This window comes from Chlorocebus sabaeus, chromosome 17 (genome assembly GCF_047675955.1).
Source record: "Chlorocebus sabaeus isolate Y175 chromosome 17, mChlSab1.0.hap1, whole genome shotgun sequence".
Lineage (NCBI taxonomy): Eukaryota > Metazoa > Chordata > Mammalia > Primates > Cercopithecidae > Chlorocebus > Chlorocebus sabaeus.
The window spans coordinates 7,769,376-7,793,788 of NC_132920.1; the positions used below are offsets into that span (position 1 = coordinate 7,769,376).

Genomic DNA, 24,413 nt, shown 5'->3' on the forward strand with positions numbered 1-24,413 from the left:
ATGCGTAGCCACTAATTAGAAAACCTGCTCTCTTGTTGGGGCTAAACTGTGGTTTACTTTTCTGGCTGGACTTCTTTTTGCTTATATTCAAGCTTTCACAGAAGCCAAAGCTTATTCTTTTTTAACCTCAAAATAAAAAAAAAGGTCTCGAATCTAAAAAATGTTGTTGTGTAATTACATGGCAGTTTCAGAAATTCTTTTTTAAAAATCTTGTACCTATAGATGGCTTAACCTAGCTTCTGCAAATGCCATTGAGGACTTAGATTCTTCTGGGAAGTTATTAGCTTTTCTTTTCTTTCTTTCTTTCTTTCTTTTTTTTTTTAAAAGAAGCTAAATCTCCAAAGCTTTTCTCTGGTAATTATGAAAAACAACATGTGTAAGAGAAAGTGGGAAGTTGGAGGTAGCTAATAATTATTTTTTGTACCCACAAACCTTGGGAAAACTCTGCTAAAAGGATTAATTTGCTCATGAGATTTCACTTTGGTTGCCATTAAGGAAAAACGAACAAGAACAGCAAGGCAGAAGTGTTCCTGACTCTGGGGAGAAGAGTCAAGGGTTTATAGTGGGAAGCGGAGCACTCCTTTTTTCCTTTTACAGCAATTATAAGTGAGGCATCTGAAGTTTGATATCACTTTTCTCACACAGGACTTTGTATAGACATCTAAAAGCTGACTGAAAAATCATCAATAATTGCAATTTCTCATTTGTCTTCATGCAGGAAAAAGATTTTATTTTAAAAATGTATTTTTTCTAGCTTCATTGTGGTATAATTGACAAATATTGTATGTATTTAAGGGGTACAATGTGATTGGATATACGGATTATACATTAGGAAGTGATTACCACTATCAAGCTAATTAATGTGTTTATCACCTCACAGAGACACGGCTTTATTTTTTTGTGGTGAGAATGTTAAGATCTGCTCTTTTAGAAATTTTAAGTATACAATACAGTATTATTAACTCTTGTCATCATGCCGTACGTTAGGTCTCCAGACTTTACTCGTTATGCATAACTGAACCTTTGTACTATTTGACCCTTTCCCCGGTACTCCTCCCCTCTCCCAGCTGCTGGTAACCTCCATTCTATTTTCTGCTTCTGTGAGTTCCACTTTTTCAGATTCTGCATATAAGTGAGATCGTGCAGTGATTGTCTTTCTGTGCTTTGCTTATTTCACGTCACATAACGTCCTCCAGATTCATCCATGTTGCAAGTGGCAGAATCTCCCTCTTTTTTAAGACCAAATACAAACGCATTTATGCACATACCACATTTTCTTCATTCATCCTTCACTGCACAATAGGTTGATTCCATATGAAAAAACCTTTTAGAGTCTATCCTTTCCCTGCAGTTTTTTCTTTTTTTCAATGTAAACCATGAGAAAATGGCAGTGGCTCTGTTGGTGATTTCCTTCCACATCTTTGTGGCATCTACATGCAGATCAAATGGGGGTTCCAGCAACTTCTCGGTGTGGAGAGCCCCCCCCCGCTCAGAGTCATGAGGCCTTCAGGATCTACCAGTAGGAGGAAGGCATAAACATATCCACTGAACAGGCAAAATGTGAAGACCCTTTACACTTCAGGCCCAGGCAGAATGCTTTGCCTACCCCCATTCCCCACCCTCAGCCATCCCCACCAACGTTCAGCTCAGGGCTGTCCCTGGTCATGTCGACTGCTGATGGTGACGCGTGAATCAGCCTGAGGAGGGAAGAGTAGCTGGGAGGAAAGGGGGCCAGGAGGGCATAACGGGGCCAGGATGGGCAGACGGGTTCTTCTTCATTGCTTCATTAATTCTCACACCTTTTCCTGTGAAGTCATATTCTTCCTGTTTTTGCAGATGAGAAAACTTTTTAAGCCAAGAGTTTTCATAACTTGCTCTATGCAAATTCATTCAAATAAGTATACAAGCGGAAGTATTTAAACTAAATAAAATCTAAGAATTTTGCTTAATCTCAGGTAGCATGAAGGATTTTCATCTCCTCCTCATGGGCCAACCAGTGATCTGTTCACTAGCCGATCCCCCGAATAAGCTGTGGGTAACTGGTAATCCAGGTGTGAAGTCAAACGGGGAAACTGGTGAGGTGAGCCCGTGGCACTTAGTCAAGTAACAATAGTTGTCACTCTCTCTTGTTTAATCTTATAGTGGAGTACGACAAGGAGTTCTCCCCTCGTCAGCGACACCACAAAGAGTTCAAGTTCAACTTATCCCAGATTCCTGAGGGTGAGGCGGTGACGGCTGCAGAATTCCGCATCTACAAGGACTGTGTTATGGGGAGTTTTAAAAACCAAACTTTTCTTATCAGCATTTATCAAGTCTTACAGGAGCATCAGCACAGGTATGAAGGCTCGAGAAAGCCCCAAAGGTGGGGCTGGCCCCTGTTTCCCACCTTTTGTCATGACAATAACCCCAACTGTGTCTGTGCAGGGTGACTTGGAGCTCAGAGGCAGCGTGTGAGTACGATGAGGTGGGTGTTCTAAATGGGAGTGTTTAGGTGGTGAGATCTTTTGCTATTTGATTCTCCAAATGGCTATCTTTTCCTAAGAAAGCTGGCGAATGTATTTATTATAAGCATCCTTTGTGATTAGATAACTCCATCATTTATTAGGGCTAAAATGTTCCCACTATTGTTTAGTCCTCATTTGGAATGATAGGTGAGGGTGGCTAAAATAAATTCATACATTAAAATCATATGATGCTTGTAAGTGATAATAATTCCAGTGAATACAGGCTGTGTATTTGTGCACATAAGATACACATACACACGTGTATCTTTGAATAAGCTTGTGTGTGATGGATTTTTTTTTTTTTTGTTATCATTTGGATACAAGGGAGCAATAGACTTTTTCCATGTGTGTATTATTCCTGTGTCCTGAAACAAGGCCAGACCATTTTACAAAAGAACTGCAGTGAAGCATGTGCATGGAGCTGCCTAGCAATACAGAAAAACTTCCGTGGAGTGATTGCTGGAGGACTGCAAGGGCTGAGGGATGAAGTTTTAGAGTAGTTAGTATAGAAGAAGTCAATACACAGAAGCCAGTGACCTCGAATTTTGCTTAGTATTTAGGGGTCAGTTTAGTAAGTCAGTGAGCATCAAGGCCTTTATGCACAGTAGATTAGGATTACCATGTGGTTCTTAGTGTGTACAAGGTGGAAATTAAGCAGGTGATGTGATGGTCTGGCAATCATATGGCAGCTACAAGGGTAAAAATGAAGGGAAGTGAACATATAGGGGGAGGGAACTCCACGCTTCCAGACTCCATAAAGGATTTGTCAGCTTTGGTTTGATAAACCAAGTCTAGGTTCCCACTTTTGGTCTCGTGAGTCTATTGACTTCCCAAGAATTTCCAAAGGCTTAAGAATGACTTTAGTTTTTCCTGAATATTGATCTGTGTGTGGGTCTGTCACAAATACACACACTGAACTCATAAGGCACATTAATTTGCCCTGTGAAAGGTTCATTTTTGTTTTGAAAGCACTGCCAGCATCCAGCTCTTGTGCATATTTAAATCTGTAATGGGGAAGCATGGGAGGAAAGACAGATGCCACGCTTTGGGACATTTCATGGTGTGAACGTACATGCTGCTGGTTATAGGTAATTTATAGCTAGGACAGCTGAATAAGTAAAATATAGCCACTGTGGTATCTTTATAATGGGCCACAATTTTGGAATGAAAGGGAAGTCTTCTGATACCTGATTCTCACTCCTAAATAAAAGTATATTCAGTGGCTATACTACTGAAGGCCTTTGTTGAAAAGTACATTTTTTGTTGCTAGATTTTTGTCTGTTAATACTTCAGAGATCATTGGAATTCACTGACTCTTTGGAACTGTTTTAGCCATTGATTTTCAATCTGCCTAATTATTTATTCCATTACATTTCTCTGGTTAGAATAACCTACTGGCATCTTTTTGGCTCAGAAATATATTAGGAATACATGTTTTTCTCCGTCCTGCAGGAAAACCTTTATAGTGAAAACCCTAGGCTGGGAGTTAAGTGACTATGGCATTTTAAAAAATTGTTATTTGTTTTAAAAAAGAGAGAGAGAAAGTTAGCAGAACATTTGTAAGGTTTATACTGAACTCCAGCCAAAAAAGAACAGCTGCCCTGTGCTTAGGATGGTGGTGTCATACTTCCTCGAGGCCAGCAGTGAGTTTGGAAAATAAAACCCTGAATGGTCCCAACCTTTGATGACTCTTTATCAAAGCAGAGAGTTGTAGTTTCTTTGCCTTCTAGGATGGGAGCTTTTGGCACCTGCGTGTTTTGTTGTTGTGCATAGGAGAGGGGAAATTCTGGGAGAATTGGGAGAGTTTCATGCTTTTGAAGGGCTCTAGTTTGGCCAGGAAGAGATTTTCTTTTCTTATCTGTGGGCCAGGAGCCCAGGCCTCCTGCTGCCTCCTAGCGATCTTCCAGAGACTTCCAGATTCAGCTGCAGGACTCCTTCCGGGGGAAGGTTTGATCTCCCCATCTGTACCGTCTTGGGGTGTCTTGGCTGAAAAGAATTCTCCAGGCTTGTGAAGAAACATATTTGTCCAATCTGTGTTTCAGTGAAATTTGTAGTAGTTGATGGATTAACTCCATTTAACAAGTGTTTGTGTTGCAAAATAGTTGGCCTCCTTGAAAAAGAAAAAACAGTCAGGGTTTGAAATGCTGAGTCACACACTCAGCTGGGGTGGCAGAAGTTAAGTGTCGGGCCTTCTGATATTAAAGGCGGTTACGAAGCCTGACCCAGGGAGGGTCAGGGAAGATTCTTGCAAGATGGGCTTTTGCTGTGAACTCTGCACAAACATGTTCCTTTGACTGAAAGGAAATCACTGGACCAGGTAAGTTTAAAAAGAAAAAAAAGGTGGATACTTGAATAGACGGTGCTTTTAGTAAGAACAAGGAAACACTTGATACTTCACTCAAAAGTTGAGAATAAGCCCTTAGATGGAGTCTAAGTCATGGACGATTTGAAGCAACTCATAGATTAGAATGGAATCAGCAACCTAATAGTGAAACAGTTTTTGCAAAAATTGTAGTGGCAACGGGAATCTGACTTAACTGACTCCATGTTGCTTCTACTTGGCTAAACTGCTCTTGATCATTCTTGTGCAGAGGCCATAGTGGTCCTTTCCTAGAATGGATCCCCTCCATGTTTAAAAATCGAAACTATATTTGTAAAGAGGTCACAAGGTTAGAATGATGGTAGGGGGTTGGGCTTTGCTAAAGAATAGGCAGAGTTAAACAGTGACCTGCCATTGACTAGCTTGCTTGTCCATAAGTTGCTGACTGCCCCAGGATCATGTAACTGGGGCTCACAAAGTGTGTAACTTCCCCAACTACACCTATAGATAACATCACTATTGTGAAATCTAAAGAACTGGTCTTCGAGGTATTTTTCAGATTTAGTGTTTTGGCAGTCCACGAGATGCCACCTGGTCCTGAGATTCCTTCCCAGGAACTGACTCAGCTGTGTGAAGACAGTTTTAGACACCCCTGTGATTTCATCCTCAGTCAATCAGTGATTTCAGTTCCCCAGCTCCCTGCCTGCCAAAGTACCCTAAAAAAACCCTAGCCTTCAAATTCTTGGGGAGGCATATTTGAGAAATACCTCCTGTCCTACTAGTTGGCTGGCTCTATGATTATTAACCTCTCTTTGCTATAATACCTGCTGTTTTCAGTGCATTGGCTTTTCTAGGCAGCGGGCAAGAAGAACCCATCAGGCTGCAACAATAGTCTGCATTGTTAAGCTTGAGTAGCACAGGATGCCTTTGTGCTTTTTTTATTTTTAGAAGTTTACTCCATGGTACTGCATAGTGGTTAAAAGATGGCTTTGGTGTTAAAATTTGGTGTTATAAATCATAGTGTCCTTGTGATGATGCAGGTAAAAAATTGCATTTATATAGTAGTTACAGTTTGGAAAAGGCCTTCTCTTATGTTTTCTCATTAGGGTTTTACCATGACCCGATCAGATAGACAGGGCAGGCATGTTATCTTTGAGAGAACAAAGTATGGCACGTACGAATTTTGCCAAGACCAAATAATTCCTAAACTGTTGTCTGCTATGCTTCCTAAAAGTCACTTCGATGGTGTGGGTACAGTCTCAAGATAAAGATGAAGTACTGGAAAGAGGTAAGCAACCTCCTTATGATACATCCTAACACCTTCATTTCCTTAGGTTTGAAGCAGACATCCCAAGGATGCTTCTGTTTGAATGGCAAAGGAGAGAGTTTCATAGGTAGTGAAGATCTGTGTCTGTTAGAATTCAGACTCTGGTACTTGGATGTCTAAGGCCTTCCTACAGAAAACCTTTGCAAAACTTTATCGATCTCTTGATCAACTGCTGGTCTATTAACAGCTTTTCTAGAGGAGGGAGTAGAGGGGAAGAAAGACTGGAATAAATTTACACAGAAGTATGATATATTTGTCAGTTTACTTCTTTACTTTTTTTTCTGTATTGCATACATACTAAGCTGACTTCACACCGGGAGTATAGACTGCTCTGAATAACTTCTGACCTTTCATAGTCACGCACGGTAGCATCATGAGTACGTGCTTTTCACAACATGCACTCATGACCTTTATTCTGTAGCACCTTTATATTAATAGTGACATTTTGAGGTCTTTAGAGAATATCATTTTCTTCTACATTTTTTATTTGGTTAAAGGCATACTTTTACTGTTGTAATTGAATTTTGAATACCTAGAAGTCAAAGAGCATCTCTTGAAAGCCAACCAGAAATTGTAACAGACATGTTCAATATCTGAATCATGGTCCTGTTTGATCCGTGAATCGGCCACACTCATCTCTGCTAGTTTTGAAATTCCGTGTTCTGCTCTCTGTGTTTTGGCATTTGTGTTGCTTGGCAGTGATGATCTATCTTCTGTGCATATGATAACTTTTCTTCTCCATGGTCTATCATGGGACAGTCTTTTGGGAGACATTTGAAGAATTACCAAATTTAAAATTTATGTTCCATTTAAGCAATATTCCAACTTACTCCTCTGTGTAGAAATAGGTAAGGATGTTTTTTGTCATTTGATTTTAGAGTTTGGTTTATATGTTCATCTTAACTTCAGAATCCTTAGGATTTGAAGAAATGCATCTTAAAATCAAGGAGGGAAATGCTGCTCTATAGTTGGTTTTCATGTTTTTAATACATTTTTATTGAAGTTAAAGCTACATATAAAATTTACCATCTTTACTGTTTTTAAGTGTATAGTTCAGTGGTAATAAATTTATATTCTTTTCTTCCCCCTTCATCCCTCCCTCCTCACTAAAACAGGAGGATTTCCTCAGGCCAGCACAGAAGGTTGCTGCTGGCGTCTCCAGGAACAATCCCCGACTGAATTATTGCTTTAATTTTTGACAGAATTCACTAAATCTTACCTATTTTACAGATAGAATGTAATTGTCCCAGGAGAGAAAAGAGTAAAAAATATATTTTCCAGAATTTTTAGTTCGATACCGCACTCTGAACCATTCACAGAGATTGGGAACACAGGAATAAGCAGGGGAATGAAGATGAGTTCAGATTTGCATGTTTGAGTCATGGTGTGAGTACCTGAGACGATGTGGGATGTAGAAGTTTTGAGCTCAGCAGAATGAGCTAAACTACAGTAGGAGATTTTTGAGACCATAGGTGAGCCACTGAAGTAGATTACATAGACCAGATGTGTAAGAATAGAAAACCTAATTGACCCTGTACTATTTATTGAAAATACTATCTTTTTCTCATGTGCTTTAGTGGCACCTTTCTCATAAATTAGGTGACTGTATATGTGTGAGTCTGTTTTTTGGATCTTTATTCTGTTCCATGGGTTAATTTTTCTCTTCAATACTCCACTGTTTTAATTCCTTCAGTTTTATCATAAGGTTTGATATCTGATGTGTAACCTCAAAATTGTTCTTGAGACTTTCTTGGCTGTTAATGACCCATCACATTCCCATATAAATTTTAAAATCAGTTTGTTTCCACAAAAAATAAAAACAAAAAACTTGCTGGGCTTCTGATTGGAATTGCATTAAATCTAGAGATCAATTTGGGAAGGGTTTACATCTCACCAATAATGAGTGTTTCAATTCAAGAATGTGGTATTTACTCAGGCCTTCTTTAATAACTCTCAATAATATAGTTTTTGTATGTCTTGAACATTTTTATTAGATTAATTTTAGGTATTGAAGTTTCTGATGCTATTATAAATGGTATTATTAGTTTTTTTAAAAATTCAGTGCCTAATTGGTTTTTGCTTACATATAGCATACCATTGATTTTTGTTTGTATCCAGCAACCTTGCAAATTGACATGTTAATTCAAAGAGTTTTTCTGCATGGCCTTTTGGAATTTCTGTGACTATAATCTATAAATATTTTATTTTTTCCTTTTCAATTCTATTTTTTATTTCTCTTTTTCTTGTTTTATTGTGCTGGCTAGGATGTCCAGTACAATGTTAAAATTGTTCAGATTTCTGTCAGATTTTTTAATCTCAGGGCATTTCATCATTAAGAATGATGATTGCTCTAAATATTTTTGTAGATAACTCTTTAGTAGATAAAGGAAATTCTTCTCTTTCTAGTTTTCTAAGAGTTTTTTAAAATTAGGAATGGGCGTGGATTTATCAAATTTTTTTTCTGAATTTTGGGACAATCATGATTTTTCTCCTTTATAATGTTATGTGTCTGCCATATTAAATGACTTTTAAATGTTAAACTAACCTCACATCCCTAGAGTAAGTTCAGCTTGTGATTTATCATTCTTTTTATATAAGGCTGGATTCAAAGACCATATCTGATAACTTTGCTATCTGGATCACCTATGGGTCTATTTCCATTATCTGTTTTTTCCCTTAATTTTTCCTTATTTGGTTTTATTTCCTGGCAAGCCTGCTAATTTTCCATTTATGAAATTCTGGACATTATTTAGGAAGGAAGTTCTAGATGCTGTTCTCTCCTTCCAGACTAGACTCAATGTTCTTCTGTAAGGCAGACAAAATATGGTCAAATCACCTTTTTCTTTTTGTTCCAGTTTAGGCAGCATTTAAGGATGTATTAAGGCTTCTCTGTTTCTGGTTGTCCCTTTCTCCTAGAGTTTATCCCTTTCAGCTAAAAGTCTAGGATGCTGGGCACAGTGGCTCACATCTATAAATTCAGCACTTTGAGAGACCGAGGTGGGAGGATTGCCTGAGCCTAGGAGTTCAAGACTGGCCTGGGAAACCTAAGGAGACCCTGTCTCTACAAAAAAAAAAAAAAAATTAGCCAGGCATGGTGGCTCGTACCTTTAATCCCAGCTACTCGGAGGCTAAGGTGGGAGAATTGCTTGAGCCTTGGAGGTCAAGGCTACAGTGAGCTATGATTGCACCACTGCACTCCATCCTGGGTGACAAAGCAAGAACTTGTCTCAAAACATTTCTTTTTTAAATTTTAAAAATCTTTAAAAAAAAAAAAAACATAAAAGTCTGGAATGTTTACAAGAGCCCCCCTTCCTTGGTGGACTCTGCACTCGATTTTTTAGCTCCTCAGCACTGTGAGACTGCCAAACCCTCTGCTTTGCTTTTGAGCCTCTAAACAGTTCCTTTCTGCTTGTTTTCTCAACTCCTCATCCCATATAAACACAGCTTAATATCTGGCAAATACCTCAAATGGAAATGTTGGAGTTCAAGGAGGCCAGGACTTGAAGAGCCAAAGTCCTAGAGAAAAGGGACTACATCGAAGTGAACCAAACTTCTATGAGCTCACTTTTATGAGCCCATTCCCATGCAGCCTCCTTTTTTTCTGAGACTTTAGCTCTTCTCACACACTAGCTGCCTTGAGTTTTGATTTTCTCCCCAGCCAGTGATATTGCGTAAAGCTCTAGGCCACTACCACTTGCTGGTTGGTGTCTGTGCCTCATTCTAGAATTATCAAATGCCCTGAAAGGAAAAGGCAGCGGCAAACACAAGGCTCACCTTAATGCATTTCCTTTCTCCCTGAGGTCTTGAACCATCGAGTGTTACCTTGCTTGGTTGCTCTAAGAGAACTTCAAACAAGTTTGCTTTTAAGTTAATTCAGTTGTTTTGGTGGGAATGTTAGTTTGATACATCATGACCAGAAGCTTAAGTCTTTGAAGTATAGTATGTTTTATCATTTTCATTTGGAAATCTTTTAAATGAATCCCAACAAATGTTTGACATTTGGTTCAGTAATGAAATGGCATAGACCTGGAAACAAGATCTGAACCCAGTAGTTGATCCAGTGCCAGGATGGCGGAGAGTAGTTTCTTTAGAAAAGCATTACCTATGGACTGATTGCTCTGTAAAATCTGTTGGATTTTCAGTGTTGCCCGCTGAAATGAAGACAAAAGTTCACCCTTTTTAGATACCTGAGATGGGTTTCTTTTTTGAAGAGAAGGGCAAATTCGAGAAAGCCAAGATGGGAGAACACTATTATAGTTTGGGCAGAAGAAAACCAAAGCCTTTTATCCCTGTGCCCAGCCGCACCTTTTTCTCTTTCTGTCTCTGGCTTTCACAGGTATGATCCTTAGGGACTCCTGAAATCTTACTGCTGACTGGATCATCTCTGGCTCCCTCTGTGTGGGCCTCAGGCAAGCAGTGAGCTTTTCAGTATTTGTTCCTTTGCCCCTGAAAAGGCTAATACAAGTGACCCATGGTTCAGGTTATGTAACTGGTTAGTTTCATCTTCCTAGTCAAGGGCATATGCCTTATATCTAGAATGGTCTACTTGGGGAAAAAAAAAAAAAAAAAAAAATGACAGCTCAAGGAGCTATCAGACCTTCTTGTTCCTCAGCCTATGTTCTGTTCTTTGTAAGGCACAGGGTAGAAGAGAATGTTATGGAGAGGAATTAAAGTTATAAAGAATCATATACCCTCAATGCTAAAACATTTTATGCTGACGGGGAGAGTCAGTGGGTGGTGGGCAGGAGATGCTGTTCTTTGGAAACTGCTTATCTGCTTGGTAAACGTGAAGAGAAAAGAAAATGGGTTTTTATTTCAGAAACTATGCCTTATATTTATCATTCATGCCCAGAGACAGATCGCTTTGGTTACGTACATCTCCAAACTATGTTGTCCAGCTTTGTGGGAGGCAGGCCATGCCAGTGGTTAAGATTACTTTGTAACCCCATAAATAGGTACATCTACTATGTACTCATAAAAACTAAAAATAAAAAGCGTTTTTAAAAGATTACTTTGTAAAACATCTTTTTTAAAAAAAATCAATAGCACTTTTACTATTTCATTTCCCCACCTTGGACAGGAATGTGGAAATGTAGGGTTGGTGATGAGAACTAAAACATGTAAGATTTGCATGTCACATGTTTAAAAGGTAGTGGGGGCTGGGCACAGTGGCTCATGCCTGTGATCCCAGCACTTGGGGAGGCCAAGGCAAGCAGGTCATTTGAGGTCAGAGGCTTAAGACCAGCCTGACCAACATGGAGAACCCCTGTCTCTACTAAAATACAAAACTGAGTCAGGTGTGGTGTCATGCACCTGTAATCTCAGCTACTTAGGAGGCTGAGGAAGGAGAATCAGTTGAACCCGGAAGTTGTAGCGGTGGAAGTTGTAGTGAGCCAAGATCACGCCACTGCACTCCAGCCTGGGCGAAAGAGCAAGACTCCCTCTCAAAAATAAATAAATAAACTAAATAAAAATAACAGGTGGCAAACTCCACACTTGATCACTAGTGAAGGTTAGAGTACACCCCAGTGTATGGAAGCACTGTTATGTTTATGTGGCCAAAGAGAACACACTGGGTAGCCGTGAATTTGTATAAAGTTACCATCCTCTTTCCTGCTCTTACCCGGCCTTGGGCACATAGAACTAAGACTTCTAATAACACTGATACTTTGGACTCGATCTTACCTGCAGTTCTGCTTATTAGCCTAATTCGATGACTCCCTGAGCGTTAAGCCAATCCATAAGACACACTGACTTGTGGAGCAGCCTACATTTGGTTTGCACTGTTTTAGGGAGAGGAGCAAGAAATGTTGAGAGCAGATAGCTTTCAACCCTAAGTTCACAAAACAGGCACAGGTAATACTGCTCATATTTCATGGAGAGGTAGTCTGGCTTTAGGTCCTGGGCTCACAAAGTGTGGTTCTTAGACCAACAGCATCAGCATCACGTGGGAACCTGTTAGAAATGCAGATTCTCAGGCCCCTCCCCAAGCTTACTGAGTCAGAAGCCCCAGGGGTAAGGGGCAGCAATCTGTGTGTTAAGCCCCCCAGGGGATTCTGATGCAGGCTACACTTGAGAACTGCTGGTAAAAGAGCACGTACAACACGTGAGCCACACTGCCTCGGTTCAAATTCCAGCTCTGCACTTGTTGGCCGTGTGACCACGTGCAAGCCGCTTAATCTCACTCTCTTTTTTTTTTTTTTTTAATTTTTTATTATTATTATACTTTAAGTTCTAGGGTACATGTGCATAACGTGCAGGTTTGTTACATATGTATACTTGTGCCATGTTGGTGTGCTGCACCCATCAATTCGTCAGCACCCATCAACTCGTCATTTATATCAGGTATAACTCCCAATGCACTCCCTCCCCCCTCACCCCCTCCCCATGATAGGCCCCGGTGTGTAATGTTCCCCTTCCCGAGTCCAAGTTATCTCATTGTTCAGTTCCCACCTATGAGTGAGAACATGTGGTGTTTGGTTTTCTGTTCTTGTGATAGCTTGCTAAGAATGATGGTTTCCAGCTGCATCCATGTCCCTACAAAGGACACAAACTCATCCTTTTTTATGGCTGCATAGTATTCCATGGCGTATATGTGCCACATTTTCTTAATCCAGTCTGTCACTGATGGACATTTGGGTTGATTCCAAGTCTTTGCTATTGTGAATAGTGCCACAATAAACATACATGTGCATGTGTCTTTATAGCAGCATGATTTATAATCCTTTGGGTATATACCCAGTAATGGGATGGCTGGGTCATATGGTACATCTAGTTCTAGATCCTTGAGGAATTGCCATACTGTTTTCCATAATGGTTGAACTAGTTTACAATCCCACTGACAGTGTGTTATGACAAACCCACAGCCAATATCATACTGAATGGGCAAAACCTGGAAAAATTCCCTTTGAAAACTGGCACAAGACAGGGATGCCCTCTCTCACCACTCCTATTCAAGATAGTGTTGGAAATTCTGGCTAGGGCAATCAGGCAAGAGAAAGAAATCAAGGGTATTCAGTTAGGAAAAGAAGAAGTCAAATTGTCCCTCTTTGCAGATGACATGATTGTATATTTAGAAAACCCCATTGTCTCAGCCCAAAATCTCCTTAAGCTGATAAGCAACTTCAGCAAAGTCTCAGGATACAAAATTAATGTGCAAAAATCACAAGCATTCTTATACACCAGGAACAGACAAACAGAGAGCCAAATCATGAATGAACTTCCATTCACAATTGCTTCAAAGAGAATAAAATATCTAGGAATCCAACTTACAAGGGATGTAAAGGACCTCTTCAAGGAGAACTACAAACCACTGCTCAGTGAAATAAAAGAGGACACAAACAAATGGAAGAACATACCATGCTCATGGATAGGAAGAATCAATATCGTGAAAATGGCCATACTGCCCAAGGTTATTTATAAATTCAATGCCATCCCCATCAAGCTACCAATGACTTTCTTCACAGAATTGGAAAAAACTGCTTTAAAGTTCATATGGAACCAAAAAAGAGCCCGCATCTCCAAGACAATCCCAAGTCAAAAGAACAAAGCTGGAGGCATCACGCTACCTGACTTCAAACTATACTACAAGGCTACAGTAACCAAAACAGCATGGTACTGGTACCAAAACAGAGATATAGACCAATGGAACAGAACAGAGTCCTCAGAAATAATACCACACATCTACAGCCATCTGATCCTTGACAAACCTGAGAGAAACAAGAAATGGGGAAAGGATTCCCTATTTAATAAATGGTGCTGGGAAAATTGGCTAGCCATAAGTAGAAAGCTGAAACTGGATCCTTTCCTTACTCCTTATATGAAAATTAATTCAAGATGGATTAGAGACTTAAATGTTAGACCTAATACCATAAAAACCCTAGAGGAAAACCTAGGTAGTACCATTCAGGACATAGGCATGGGCAAAGACTTCATGTCTAAAACACCAAAAGCAATGGCAGCAAAAGCCAAAATTGACAAATGGGATCTCATTAAACTAAAGAGCTTCTGCACAGCAAAAGAAACTACCATCAGAGTGAACAGGCAACCTACAGAATGGGAGAAAATTTTTGCAATCTACTCATCTGACAAAGGGCTAATATCCAGAACCTACAAAGAACTCAAACAAATTTACAAGCAAAAAACAAACAACCCCATCAAAAAGTGGGCAAAGGATATGAACAGACATTTCTCAAAAGAAGACATTCATACAGCCAACAGACACATGAAAAAATGCTCATCATCACTGGCCATCAGAGAAATGCAAATCAAAACCACATGAGATACCATCTCACACCAGTTAGAATGGCGATCATTAAAAAGTCAGGAAACAACAGGTGCTGGAGAGGATGTGGAGAAATAGGAACACTTTTTTTTTTTTTTTTGAGATGAGTTGTGCTCTGTCGCTCAGGCTGGAGTGCAGTGGCACAATCTCAGCTCACTGCAACCTGCACCCCCCAGGTTCAAGAGATCCTCCCACCTCAGCTGATGCCCAGCTTATTTTTTTATTTTTGTAGAGACAGGGTTTTGCCAGGTTGGCCTCAAACGCCTGGGCTCAAGTGATCTGCCTGCCTCAACCTCCCAAAGTTCTGGGATTATAGTCGTGAGCCACCATGCCCTGCCCACTTAATCTCTTTGTGCCTCAGTTTCTTCATCTATAAACCTGTAATAGCATTAATAGTATTTACCTCTTAAGATTGTTGTGAGGCATTAATATATGTAAGAGCACTTAGAACAGTCACATAGTAAACACCATGTTAAGGTTTGCTATGTTAATATTCTGACAGCAACATGATTTATATTGGTTTGTTAAAGATGGAATAGCCCCTACAGAATCAAGGTGCATTTGATATTTGAAACATCTCTTCATATCATGCTAGCCATTGAGTGAAAATTGAATAATATCAAAGACTGTAAAAAAATGCAACGGGAACCAAATAATAATAATGTTCATTCATCTTCATTACTCAAATGTGTATGTGTACATGTATGCAGCAGTTTGCTCCTGTTTGTAGTACTCTATTTTCAAACACATGATGCCTTTTCTATCTTTCTAATGGGAAAAATTTAAACATAATCTATACTGTACCTTATGTAAGGAAAAAGGAAAGAGCATGAGCTTGACTCTTTAATTTTCTAAAATGAAAATGGATTTTTTTTACTTTCATTCTATTTGAAAATTGAATTTTTCTTATTGCAGAAAGTCGGTTCCTCTGTGTCTGAAAGTTGTTTTGCATTTTAATTTAACATCAAGTCCAGATGCACAAATGCAAAGGAATGTGTTACGAAGAAATAAAGAACAAGACCACAGAGTCACTTTATCGAGTATTTTGTAAATCTGCTCATTTTGAATATATAAATGCCACTTTATCAAAAGCATTTTTCTTTTTTTTTTTTTTTTTTTTTTTTTTTTTTTTTTTTTTTTTTTTTGAGACGGAGTCTCGCTCTGTCGCCCAGGCTGGAGTGCAGTGGCCAGATCTCAGCTCACTGCAAGCTCCGCCTCCCGGGTTTACGCCATTCTCCTGCCTCAGCCTCCCGAGTAGCTGGGACTACAGGCGCCCGCCACCTTGCCCGGCTAGTTTTTTGTATTTTTTAGTGGAGACGGGGTTTCACCGTGTTAGCCAGGATGGTCTCGATCTCCTAACCTCGTGATCCGCCCGTCTCGGCCTCCCAAAGTGCTGGGATTACAGGCTTGAGCCACCGCGCCCGGCCTATCAAAAGCATTTTTCTAGCAAAATGGTTAGTAGTAAACAGTGTTGTACTTTGACCCGGGCATTGTGACCTGATGGGTGTGTGGTTTGTCAGGAAAGGGTCAAAGCCTATCCACCAGGAACTCAGGCACCTCCTGCCCTTCTCCAAGGGCAAAGGAGAGAAAGGCCTGCTGTGTGTTGGCAGTGGTGCTCTCGGTCTGTTGGCCCAGTGGTGTATCACTGATGTGGGCATGCGCCTTGGAGGCTGTGTGATGGGAGGGATATGCAGGGATAAATCTTGCCCGCAAACACCAATTCTACAAGTCTTTGTGAGTGGCTTTCTGATTCATCAACTCTAATGCCAGGGTGAATTTTTGAAATTTTCCAGAAATCTCTTATTAGCTGTATTAATTTGTTAAGAACCTCATTTGCCCAGGATGACCACAATATGAGGAATATCATGCTCTAAGGTTGGAATAACATTGAGAAGAATAACGCTGTTACATCCTTGAAAAATCGGAAGCGTATTCACCATGCAAATATAGGGTCTGAGTTAGTTGAGAACAAAAGAGCTAATAACTGCATTCAAAATTATCTTCCCTTGTTTCAAGATTTTCTTTCATGGTTTGCCAACTTGAGAGTATGCCACCTCAGTAGGAAGGTCCAAATAATCTAGGCATGGTGATGATTTTGGCCAGTCTCTAGGATTCTTTATCAGTGACACACATTTTAGGTGAAAACATCTCTTCTCAACTCTGCCGAAGTGAGATTTAGAAGGGAAAGCTTGTTTTTCACGTGGCAAACTCAGATGCATCTTCTTCGAGGCTGCACTTTTACAGTCCGCAGACTCGGAAGGCCACGTATCCCTGAGGCAATGTTAGTAGATGCGGGTCAGACCAGAATTGTTTTAGTGATTCGCCATCGATAGCATCTCTTCAATATCTGAGTTGTTGGAAGCTTTGAGGGTGAGCCCATGAAGTTATGTCTTAAAGCTTCGTTCCTTTTTCAAGTTCCTCTCCCTGGTGGTGTGACCACGTTAGTGATGTTCTCATGCTGGACACAGCATTCTGCTTGGAAGGAGCAGGGCAAGGTTGGGAGGGTCACTGGGGCTCCACCCCAATGCTACCATCTGCAACCGACACCAGCCATCTCGGGCACCTTCCTGCATGCACCTCTCATACCTACCTGACCCTGATGGAGGAGGCCTACTGGTGATTGATTGATTGATTGATTGACCAGGCTGGAGTGCACAGGTGTGATCATGGCTCACTGCAGCCTCCACTTTCCCGGACTCAGGTGACCCTCTTGCCTCAGCTTCCCAAGTAGTTGAGACTACAGGAGTGCACTACCATGCCTGGCAAAGTTTTGTATTTTTTTGTAGAGGAAAGGTTTCGCCATGTTGCCCAGGCTGATCTCAAATTCCTGGCCTCCGGCAGTCCTCCCACCTCAGCCTCCCAAAGTTCTAGTATTATAGGCATGAGCCACTACACCCAGCCTTCCCAACTGGTGATTTTTAACCTGTGCCTGTCCTGTGTATCTTAATGTGTTTTCTGTATCCAGCTGACTTTAGCATTTGTATGTGGTAGATTTTGGTCCCTTACTTTATTCTGAGCCCTTGGACAGTACTTTCAGCCTCTGCCCTGTCTGCTTCATGACTCTACCTTTTAGATATGTGACGGCTAAGGGCCTGGGCTGTGATGAAATTCCATTTGCCCCACTTAACAGCCATGTGAGCTTGAGAGCTTCTCTGGGGCTCAGCTGTACAGGAGACATCATAGGTCCTGCCTTTTCTGGCTGTCCTGAGGAATAAAGGCTGTTGACACAGTCAGTACTCCCTGTTCCTCCATCCCCCTTGGCCCAGTTGTCTTAAGTCCATGCTCTGCCTCACTCCCTTTGCAAAGGCCCCGAGCATTCTAGATCTAAACATTGAAGTCCAAGCCTTCCTCGCTGCCATAGGACCCCAGAGAGTTTTTGTCTTTCAAGGCTCAACCACTAGACTGCACTTGTTGACCTCACATTCCTCTTAAGCAGTGAGAACAGACAGTGTTCTCATTGTACGATTAGAAAAAGTGTGCCACAGAACAACGCAAACTCATGGGGCCCCAAAGTGACTCGGTAGCAGAGTCGGGATGGAAACTGGTCTCCCCACATCCAAGAATCCACACTGACTGCAATTGCTTTGTGTCATGACGGGTCATCCTCATCTTCTGCCTTTGCACCAACTTTAACTTTTGATTTCATGTTCTCCCTCTTTAATTCATTCCTTCTCTTTCTGCCCTTCTCTGTCTTCCTCCTCCTCCTTGGATGATGTGCATCTGTCGCATTCCCCACTTTCTCTTGTACAAGGCTGCCATTTTCTTTATCACAAACCCTGATCTTTAAAAATAAAAGCTCATTCTGCCAGCTGTGCTACCCTCACACTTTGAACTGTATTTCTCTGTATCCTCATTATAAGTCTTTACAATGTAGGTGCCTAATCTAGTCGTCAGAGGTAACTCGGCATGCGCTCATGGGAGGCACCCTTACCCCCGAGGTTCCTACTGGGTCTTGGCGCTGGAGAGTGCCAGCCACATTCTGCCCGTGACACCTGTGTGTGCTGTGCTTCCTCTGGGCCGGGGCTGCTTTCCCACAGTGCTGTCTGTGTTATTGCTGGATAAGGGTCTTCTGTGACCTTCCAGAACAGAATTGATGTCCTCTTACATCTGAACTTCAAAGCCTTGGCCTTCCAATCTCTGCTTGCTGTTTTCCATGGACACCCCCCACCCCATCTCCCTGCTAACAGTTGTTACCTCAGTGATGGGGGGTAATTTGTCAACAGGGGGTGTGACGCATCCAAATAGGAGAGAGCTTTCAACCGGGCAGCCCAGAATGTGGCCTCCCGCAGACTCTGTTAAGCAGCTGAGTAAACGACTTTTAGCTGTGCCTACTGTTTATACTTGGAAAAGATGACAATAGAGTTCCCTTCTCACTCTAAGTGACCATGGAGGCAGGAGAAACTGTTTGCTCCTCCTCTGAGAAATCTAACCATTTGAACTTGATGTTAGTGGCCTCATAAGTATCTGATGGATTAGAGATGAAGTTCATTCATTCATCATAGGCTGTCTTTGGTAATCATCTCAATGAAACAGTATGTTATTATGGAAAGCTCTTTGAATCCAGAACTAAGTCCTGTTTTTTCACTTACTAGCTTGAGATCTTGACCACGTGATGGTAGCCTCGTGGCTGAGTCTCACGTTCCCCAGCTGTAAGGTGGAGACGGTGACACTCTGCCTAGCTTTTAGGATTGGTGTAAGGACCAAGCAAAGAGAAGTAGATGAAAGCACTTTGTAACTTAGTAATGTATGCTCATCTTAAACTTAGTATTTAATTTTAGTCATTTTTCTATCTCTGTAAGATATTGCAGCAAAATATTTCCAATACCAGGAGCTTTGAGTCTTTCCATGGCCAAAATATAGCCCTCCCTGTCATGGGAGTCCCAGGCCATCTCATTCCAGTGGCCGTGGGATGGATACACAGATTCAGGTTGTCCCTAAAACACACAAAGATGACTGTCCCCGGCACTGACTTATCAAAAACCGCGGGTGAACAGAAGGAGACCCTCACGCCATCATCCCACAGCCCCTAGATTATGTTAGTTTAAAACTGTGAAAAATGTCAAAGTCTTCCCTGAGGAGCCTGATGGAAGGAATGGATTCTATGACTTTGCCTCAAAGAATCCCAGCCGTAGCTCACAGTGGTGCTGGGATGAACTTTATAATCACTCAGCATCCACCCCCGGCTACACCGTCCATATGGGGAAGGACTGATACTCACTGCAGACCATACAGAGGCCTTAATTAAAATAGTAGATGATTACTTAGGCATGTGATGTGGCTTCTTGTTTCTCCTTATTTCACAGGAACAAACGTGAAGATTTTCAGTCTCAGTTTCAGAAAAAGAAAAAATGAGCAAAGCCCAATTTGTAAATGCTCATATGGATCCTGATTTTTATCTTTTCTTAATCCTGTTTCTTGCTGTCTCCTACTTTCCCTGCTTTTAGAGCGTATTAGCCATAAAGTAAGCTAGTCACTAATAAATAGTATCATAAATTTTAAAAATACAATAGAAGTAGGAAAATTTAAATGCCACTGCACTATAGCCTAGGTGACAAAGTGAGACCCAGTCTCAAAAAATAAATAAATAAATAACGTTTTTTAAAAAAATCATTTATTTGTAATTTATCCTAATTCACAAAAAGATCTATCATAAGCAGCACCAGCAAGATTTTTGGTAAAGTTGAGAGGGTCTGCCCGTGTCCAGGGACCTTATCAGGTGTACCTGTCTCTCCTAATTGTGTCATGCCTGTGTCCTGGGTGGTACCACACCTTTCAGAGCTATGGCAGGTCACTGTGCTTGTGCCTCACCAGTGGATGTGATCTGACTTGGGCATTTTTTATCCTGACGCTGAGACAGGACAGAGTGGGAAGGAGCTTTGGGCAATGCGCTATTCACCGGGCCATTTTTTCTTTCTTTCAGAGACTCTGACCTTTTTTTGTTGGACACCCGCGTAGTGTGGGCCTCAGAAGAAGGCTGGCTGGAATTTGACATCACGGCCACTAGCAATCTGTGGGTTGTGACCCCGCAGCATAACATGGGGCTTCAGCTGAGTGTGGTGACGCGGGATGGTAAGTTATTATCCACAAGCCCCCAACATCCAGCAGGTCATAAGTTTCATGCATTTCCCTTACAGCAGCTGTGATGGAACCGTGGGCTATATAGTCAAGTCCTCAACTTCAGGATGGCCTCATTTACTGATTCCCCCATGACTTACATTGAGAACCAAAACCGTTCCCGGAGGCCACCTAGACAGGAATTGAAAACAGGCTTGGGCCACTTGGAGACAGGAGAGTGGTAATGTTTCCAAGAGGATGGCGATGGGACGACAGCTTTCCTAGGCAGAGGCAGGTTGCGGGGGATGCAGCGAGTAAGAGAGCGGCAGGCGCATCTGTTGAAATCCTGATGGATGAACAGGTTTGCAGTACCTGCTCCTCCTGCAGCATCAGAGCCAGCAGGCTGAGGTCCCCACTGCTGATCCGTCCAGCAGGGAGGGTGGATTCATAATCTGGCAGAAACAGGAGAGCCCAGGAGTTCAGCCACTCCTTCATGTGATTCCGAAACTTTGAAAGGAGTGCTTTGATTCTGCCAAAAGGTGCCATCCCAGGAGTGCCAACCAAGGTTTGGGGATACATGATTTCTTCTTCACACTCATTCTTAATTATTAGCACTTGGGAAACTAGGAAGTATCCCTTAACTGTTGTAGCTACAGGAATAAGTTTCTGTGGAATAAAGAGATGCATGCTTTGATTTGCCTTAAAGGAGTCCACATCCACCCCCGATCCGCAGGCCTGGTGGGCAGAGACGGCCCTTATGACAAGCAGCCCTTCATGGTGGCTTTCTTCAAAGTGAGTGAGGTCCATGTGCGCACCACCAGGTCAGCCTCTGGCCGGCGCCGACAACAGAGTCGTAATCGCTCTACCCAGTCCCAGGACGTGGCGCGGGTCTCCAGTGCTTCAGGTGGGTTTGTGGGGAGCCTGTATTTCCAGAAAGCCTTCTTGGCCTCAGAACAAAAGTTGTGTCCACAGTTTCAGATGCTGAGCAGCTTCTGCACAGCAAATCCAAAGGCAGGTAGGTGTCATATGCATGATGGTACCTTGTACAGTCACAGAACATCTACGTGGGTTTGTGAGGGCCCTCAGTGTGGAACACTTGTTACCTGAAGACCCAGGCTGCAGGCATCATGACTGCCGGTTGATCCAGACAAGCATCTTTCTGTTTGGTTACATGTCTCCAACTCTTTTTAAAATTCCTATCAAAACCCTGGGAGCACCTAGTTTCTTTTTTCTAGTTGCGTTATGCTGGGGGGGGTTATGATGTACAAGCAAACTTGGTACACTTGTGTAATATGAACTTGTATGTGTCAGTGCTCTTGGCTAGAAGGGAAGGAAGGTCAACTCAGCCCCCTAGGATGGATTTCATTGGCTCATTTAACAGAGAGGTTCAGGGGTTCTATCTTTTTTTTTTTTTTTTTTTTTTTTTTTGAGATGGATTCTCGCTCTGTCACCCAGGCTGGAGTGCAGTGGCATGATCTCAGCTCACTGCAAGCTCCACCTCCCGGGTTCACACCATTCTCCTGCCTCAGCCTCTCGAGTAGCTGGGACTACAGGCGCCTGCCACCGTGCCTGGCTAATTTTTTGTGTTTTTAATAGAGACGGGGTTTCACCATGTTGACCAGGATGGTCTCGATCTCCTGACCTCGTGATCCACCCGTCTAAGCCTTCCAAAGTGCTGGGATTACAGGCGTGAGCCACCGTGCCTGGCCAGGGGTTCTGTCTTTAGGCATGGCTGGATCCGTGGGCTCAGATAATATCAGGAATCTCTCTCTTTTTCTGTTTTTCTATTTTTCTTTGTTGGTGGAATTCTTAGTAAAACTATCTCTATATGGTGGCCAGGAAGGCAACCAGTGGTTCCAAGATTTTGTTACCCTTGGCAACCTCAACCTCAGACAGAGCCCTTCTTCAATAGAAATCCGGGGCACAATCCGGTTGGCTTGGCTGGGGTTGCGTCCCTCACCCTGAAGCACACTGCTGGGTGGGGAGTGCTCTGATTGGCCAGACCTGAACTGTGTGCTCATCCTGGAGCTAAGGAATAAGGTGAGTTCTGCTCAGAACAGACACATTCAAAGGGCAAGAGAGAGAAACCAGCTCTACTGCCTGAGTGTCAGCTGAGTGGTCCTTCAGAAATGTTCTCCCTGGCTGGGTGCAGTGACTTATGCCTATCATCCTTGCACTTTGGGAGGCTGAGGCAGGCAGATCACTTGAGGTTGGGAGTTCGAGACCAGCCTGGCCAACATGGTGAAACCCATCTCTACTAAAAAGATTAGCTGGGTGTGGTGGCATGTACCTGTAATCCCAGCTACTCAGGAGGCTGAAGCAGGAGAATCACTTGAACCCAGGAGGCAGAGGTTGCAGTGAGCCAAGATCTTGCCACTGCACTCCAGCCTGAGCAACAGAGCAAGACTCCATTGCAACAAAAAAAAAAAAAAAAAAAAAAAAAAAAAAAAAAAGTTCTCCCCAATGCATTTTTAGGAAGTGGCATGGAAGTCCACCCATGGAAGCCCAGAAGAAGGGAGAGTGGATGTTCCCTCCCCACAACCAGTCCCATAGCTAGTGAGGATCGAATGGAAACCTGACACTTCTGAGTCTAGTGTGGGTGCTTGCAAGTTCTGAGTTCTGGGGTCCTTTGGCTGTTTAAATAGCTTGAGAATCAACCATAAAGGTGAAGATTGGCAGTGGGATTTGCAGTCAGAGAACTTGTTTCCCTCGTTGCTACCCTGTGATTTTGGACACATTTGATCTGTTTCAGCTTCCGTTTACTCACTTGTAAGATGGGGGTGATGAATGCCTTGCAGATTTGCTGGAATTAAATGAAAAGCATCAAAATCTGACTCATAATAGCACTCAAAGATTATTTATATGCCATTGTAGGAAGGAGGTTCTCAGGGTGTATGTTGGGATCCCTGGAAAAGAAGTAAAACAATTCTGGAGGATGCATTAATTCTTCCAGGTAATTGTACAGAAATGTCATTTTTGGTGGCCAAAGTTAATGCAGCTTCCCAAAGCACCGATTTCTTCTTTGGGAAGCAGTGTCTCCATCTTGGGTTCTGATTTAAATAAACTGTCTCTTTCACCAGTAACTTGGATGTGGAGCTTGAGGATCCACCACCCAGTGTGATGTGACATTTTGCTTCTTGTCATCCTGGTGTTTCTTGGAAGCATCGCTCACAGCACGGGTGTTCCTGTATTCACCACTAGAAACAGCCAGGGTTGGGGTTTTTGGAAAAAAGAAGAAATGCTTGCTTTCCTTTATTCACTTCAGAGGCAGCCTGCTGAAGAGAGTTAATAATCTCAGTGTTTTCCTTCGGGCTATGATGATGAAGTCTGCCAATGGTAGGCTTCAATTTATTAATGAACTGTGGTCAGTTTGGTACTGGGACCTCAGACATAGAGGCATCTCTTGAAATGTTGATTGCTTTTTAAAATCAAAATTTCACTTGATTTTATTCAGCATCCCCGCACCCAATGCACACACTAATGTTTTTAAATTGAGAAAAGATGTTGTGTCTGATTTTGATTTTAGCAATATCAACCAATTACTATTTTCCAAGTCCCTTTCAACTTTTTTTTCAATTTGATGAGTTTAAATTAAATATGGATATTCAAGTTGATCTAATTGGTAAGAGGTGCAAGTGTCTCTGTTTTTCCCTTGGTCTCCCCGACCGCCCACCTCCCAAGCCAGTACTTCCAAATTTGCTTTGTCCCTTTCAACAATACAAAGGCAAAAGGGTTCATACCAAATCTCTCTGGCCTCACCTATTGAAAGGCCCCCAAGAAAGAATGATGCCGAAGGATGCTCCCTCCTTCTCATTCTCTTCAAAGATCCTCTAAGTGATCTGGGAAATCGCCCGTGTCTGCCCCACCGAAGCACTTCTTTATGTTTTTGGCTCTTTCCTCCTTATTTATTCTTCCATTAATGGG

The 24,413-nt window shown here is 42.0% G+C and overlaps 1 protein-coding gene across 1 annotated transcript in view; it reads left to right on the top strand.

The window, feature by feature from the left end:
• Window positions 1–24,413, top strand: part of BMP6 (bone morphogenetic protein 6) — a 161,349-nt gene that overhangs the window by 119,673 nt on the left and 17,263 nt on the right. Inside the window, exons 2-4 of the mRNA XM_007973751.3 lie at window positions 2,143–2,335; window positions 20,356–20,504; window positions 21,196–21,393. Coding sequence (XP_007971942.1) covers window positions 2,143–2,335; window positions 20,356–20,504; window positions 21,196–21,393 — 540 coding nt within the window. The remainder of the gene's footprint in view (window positions 1–2,142; window positions 2,336–20,355; window positions 20,505–21,195; window positions 21,394–24,413) is intronic.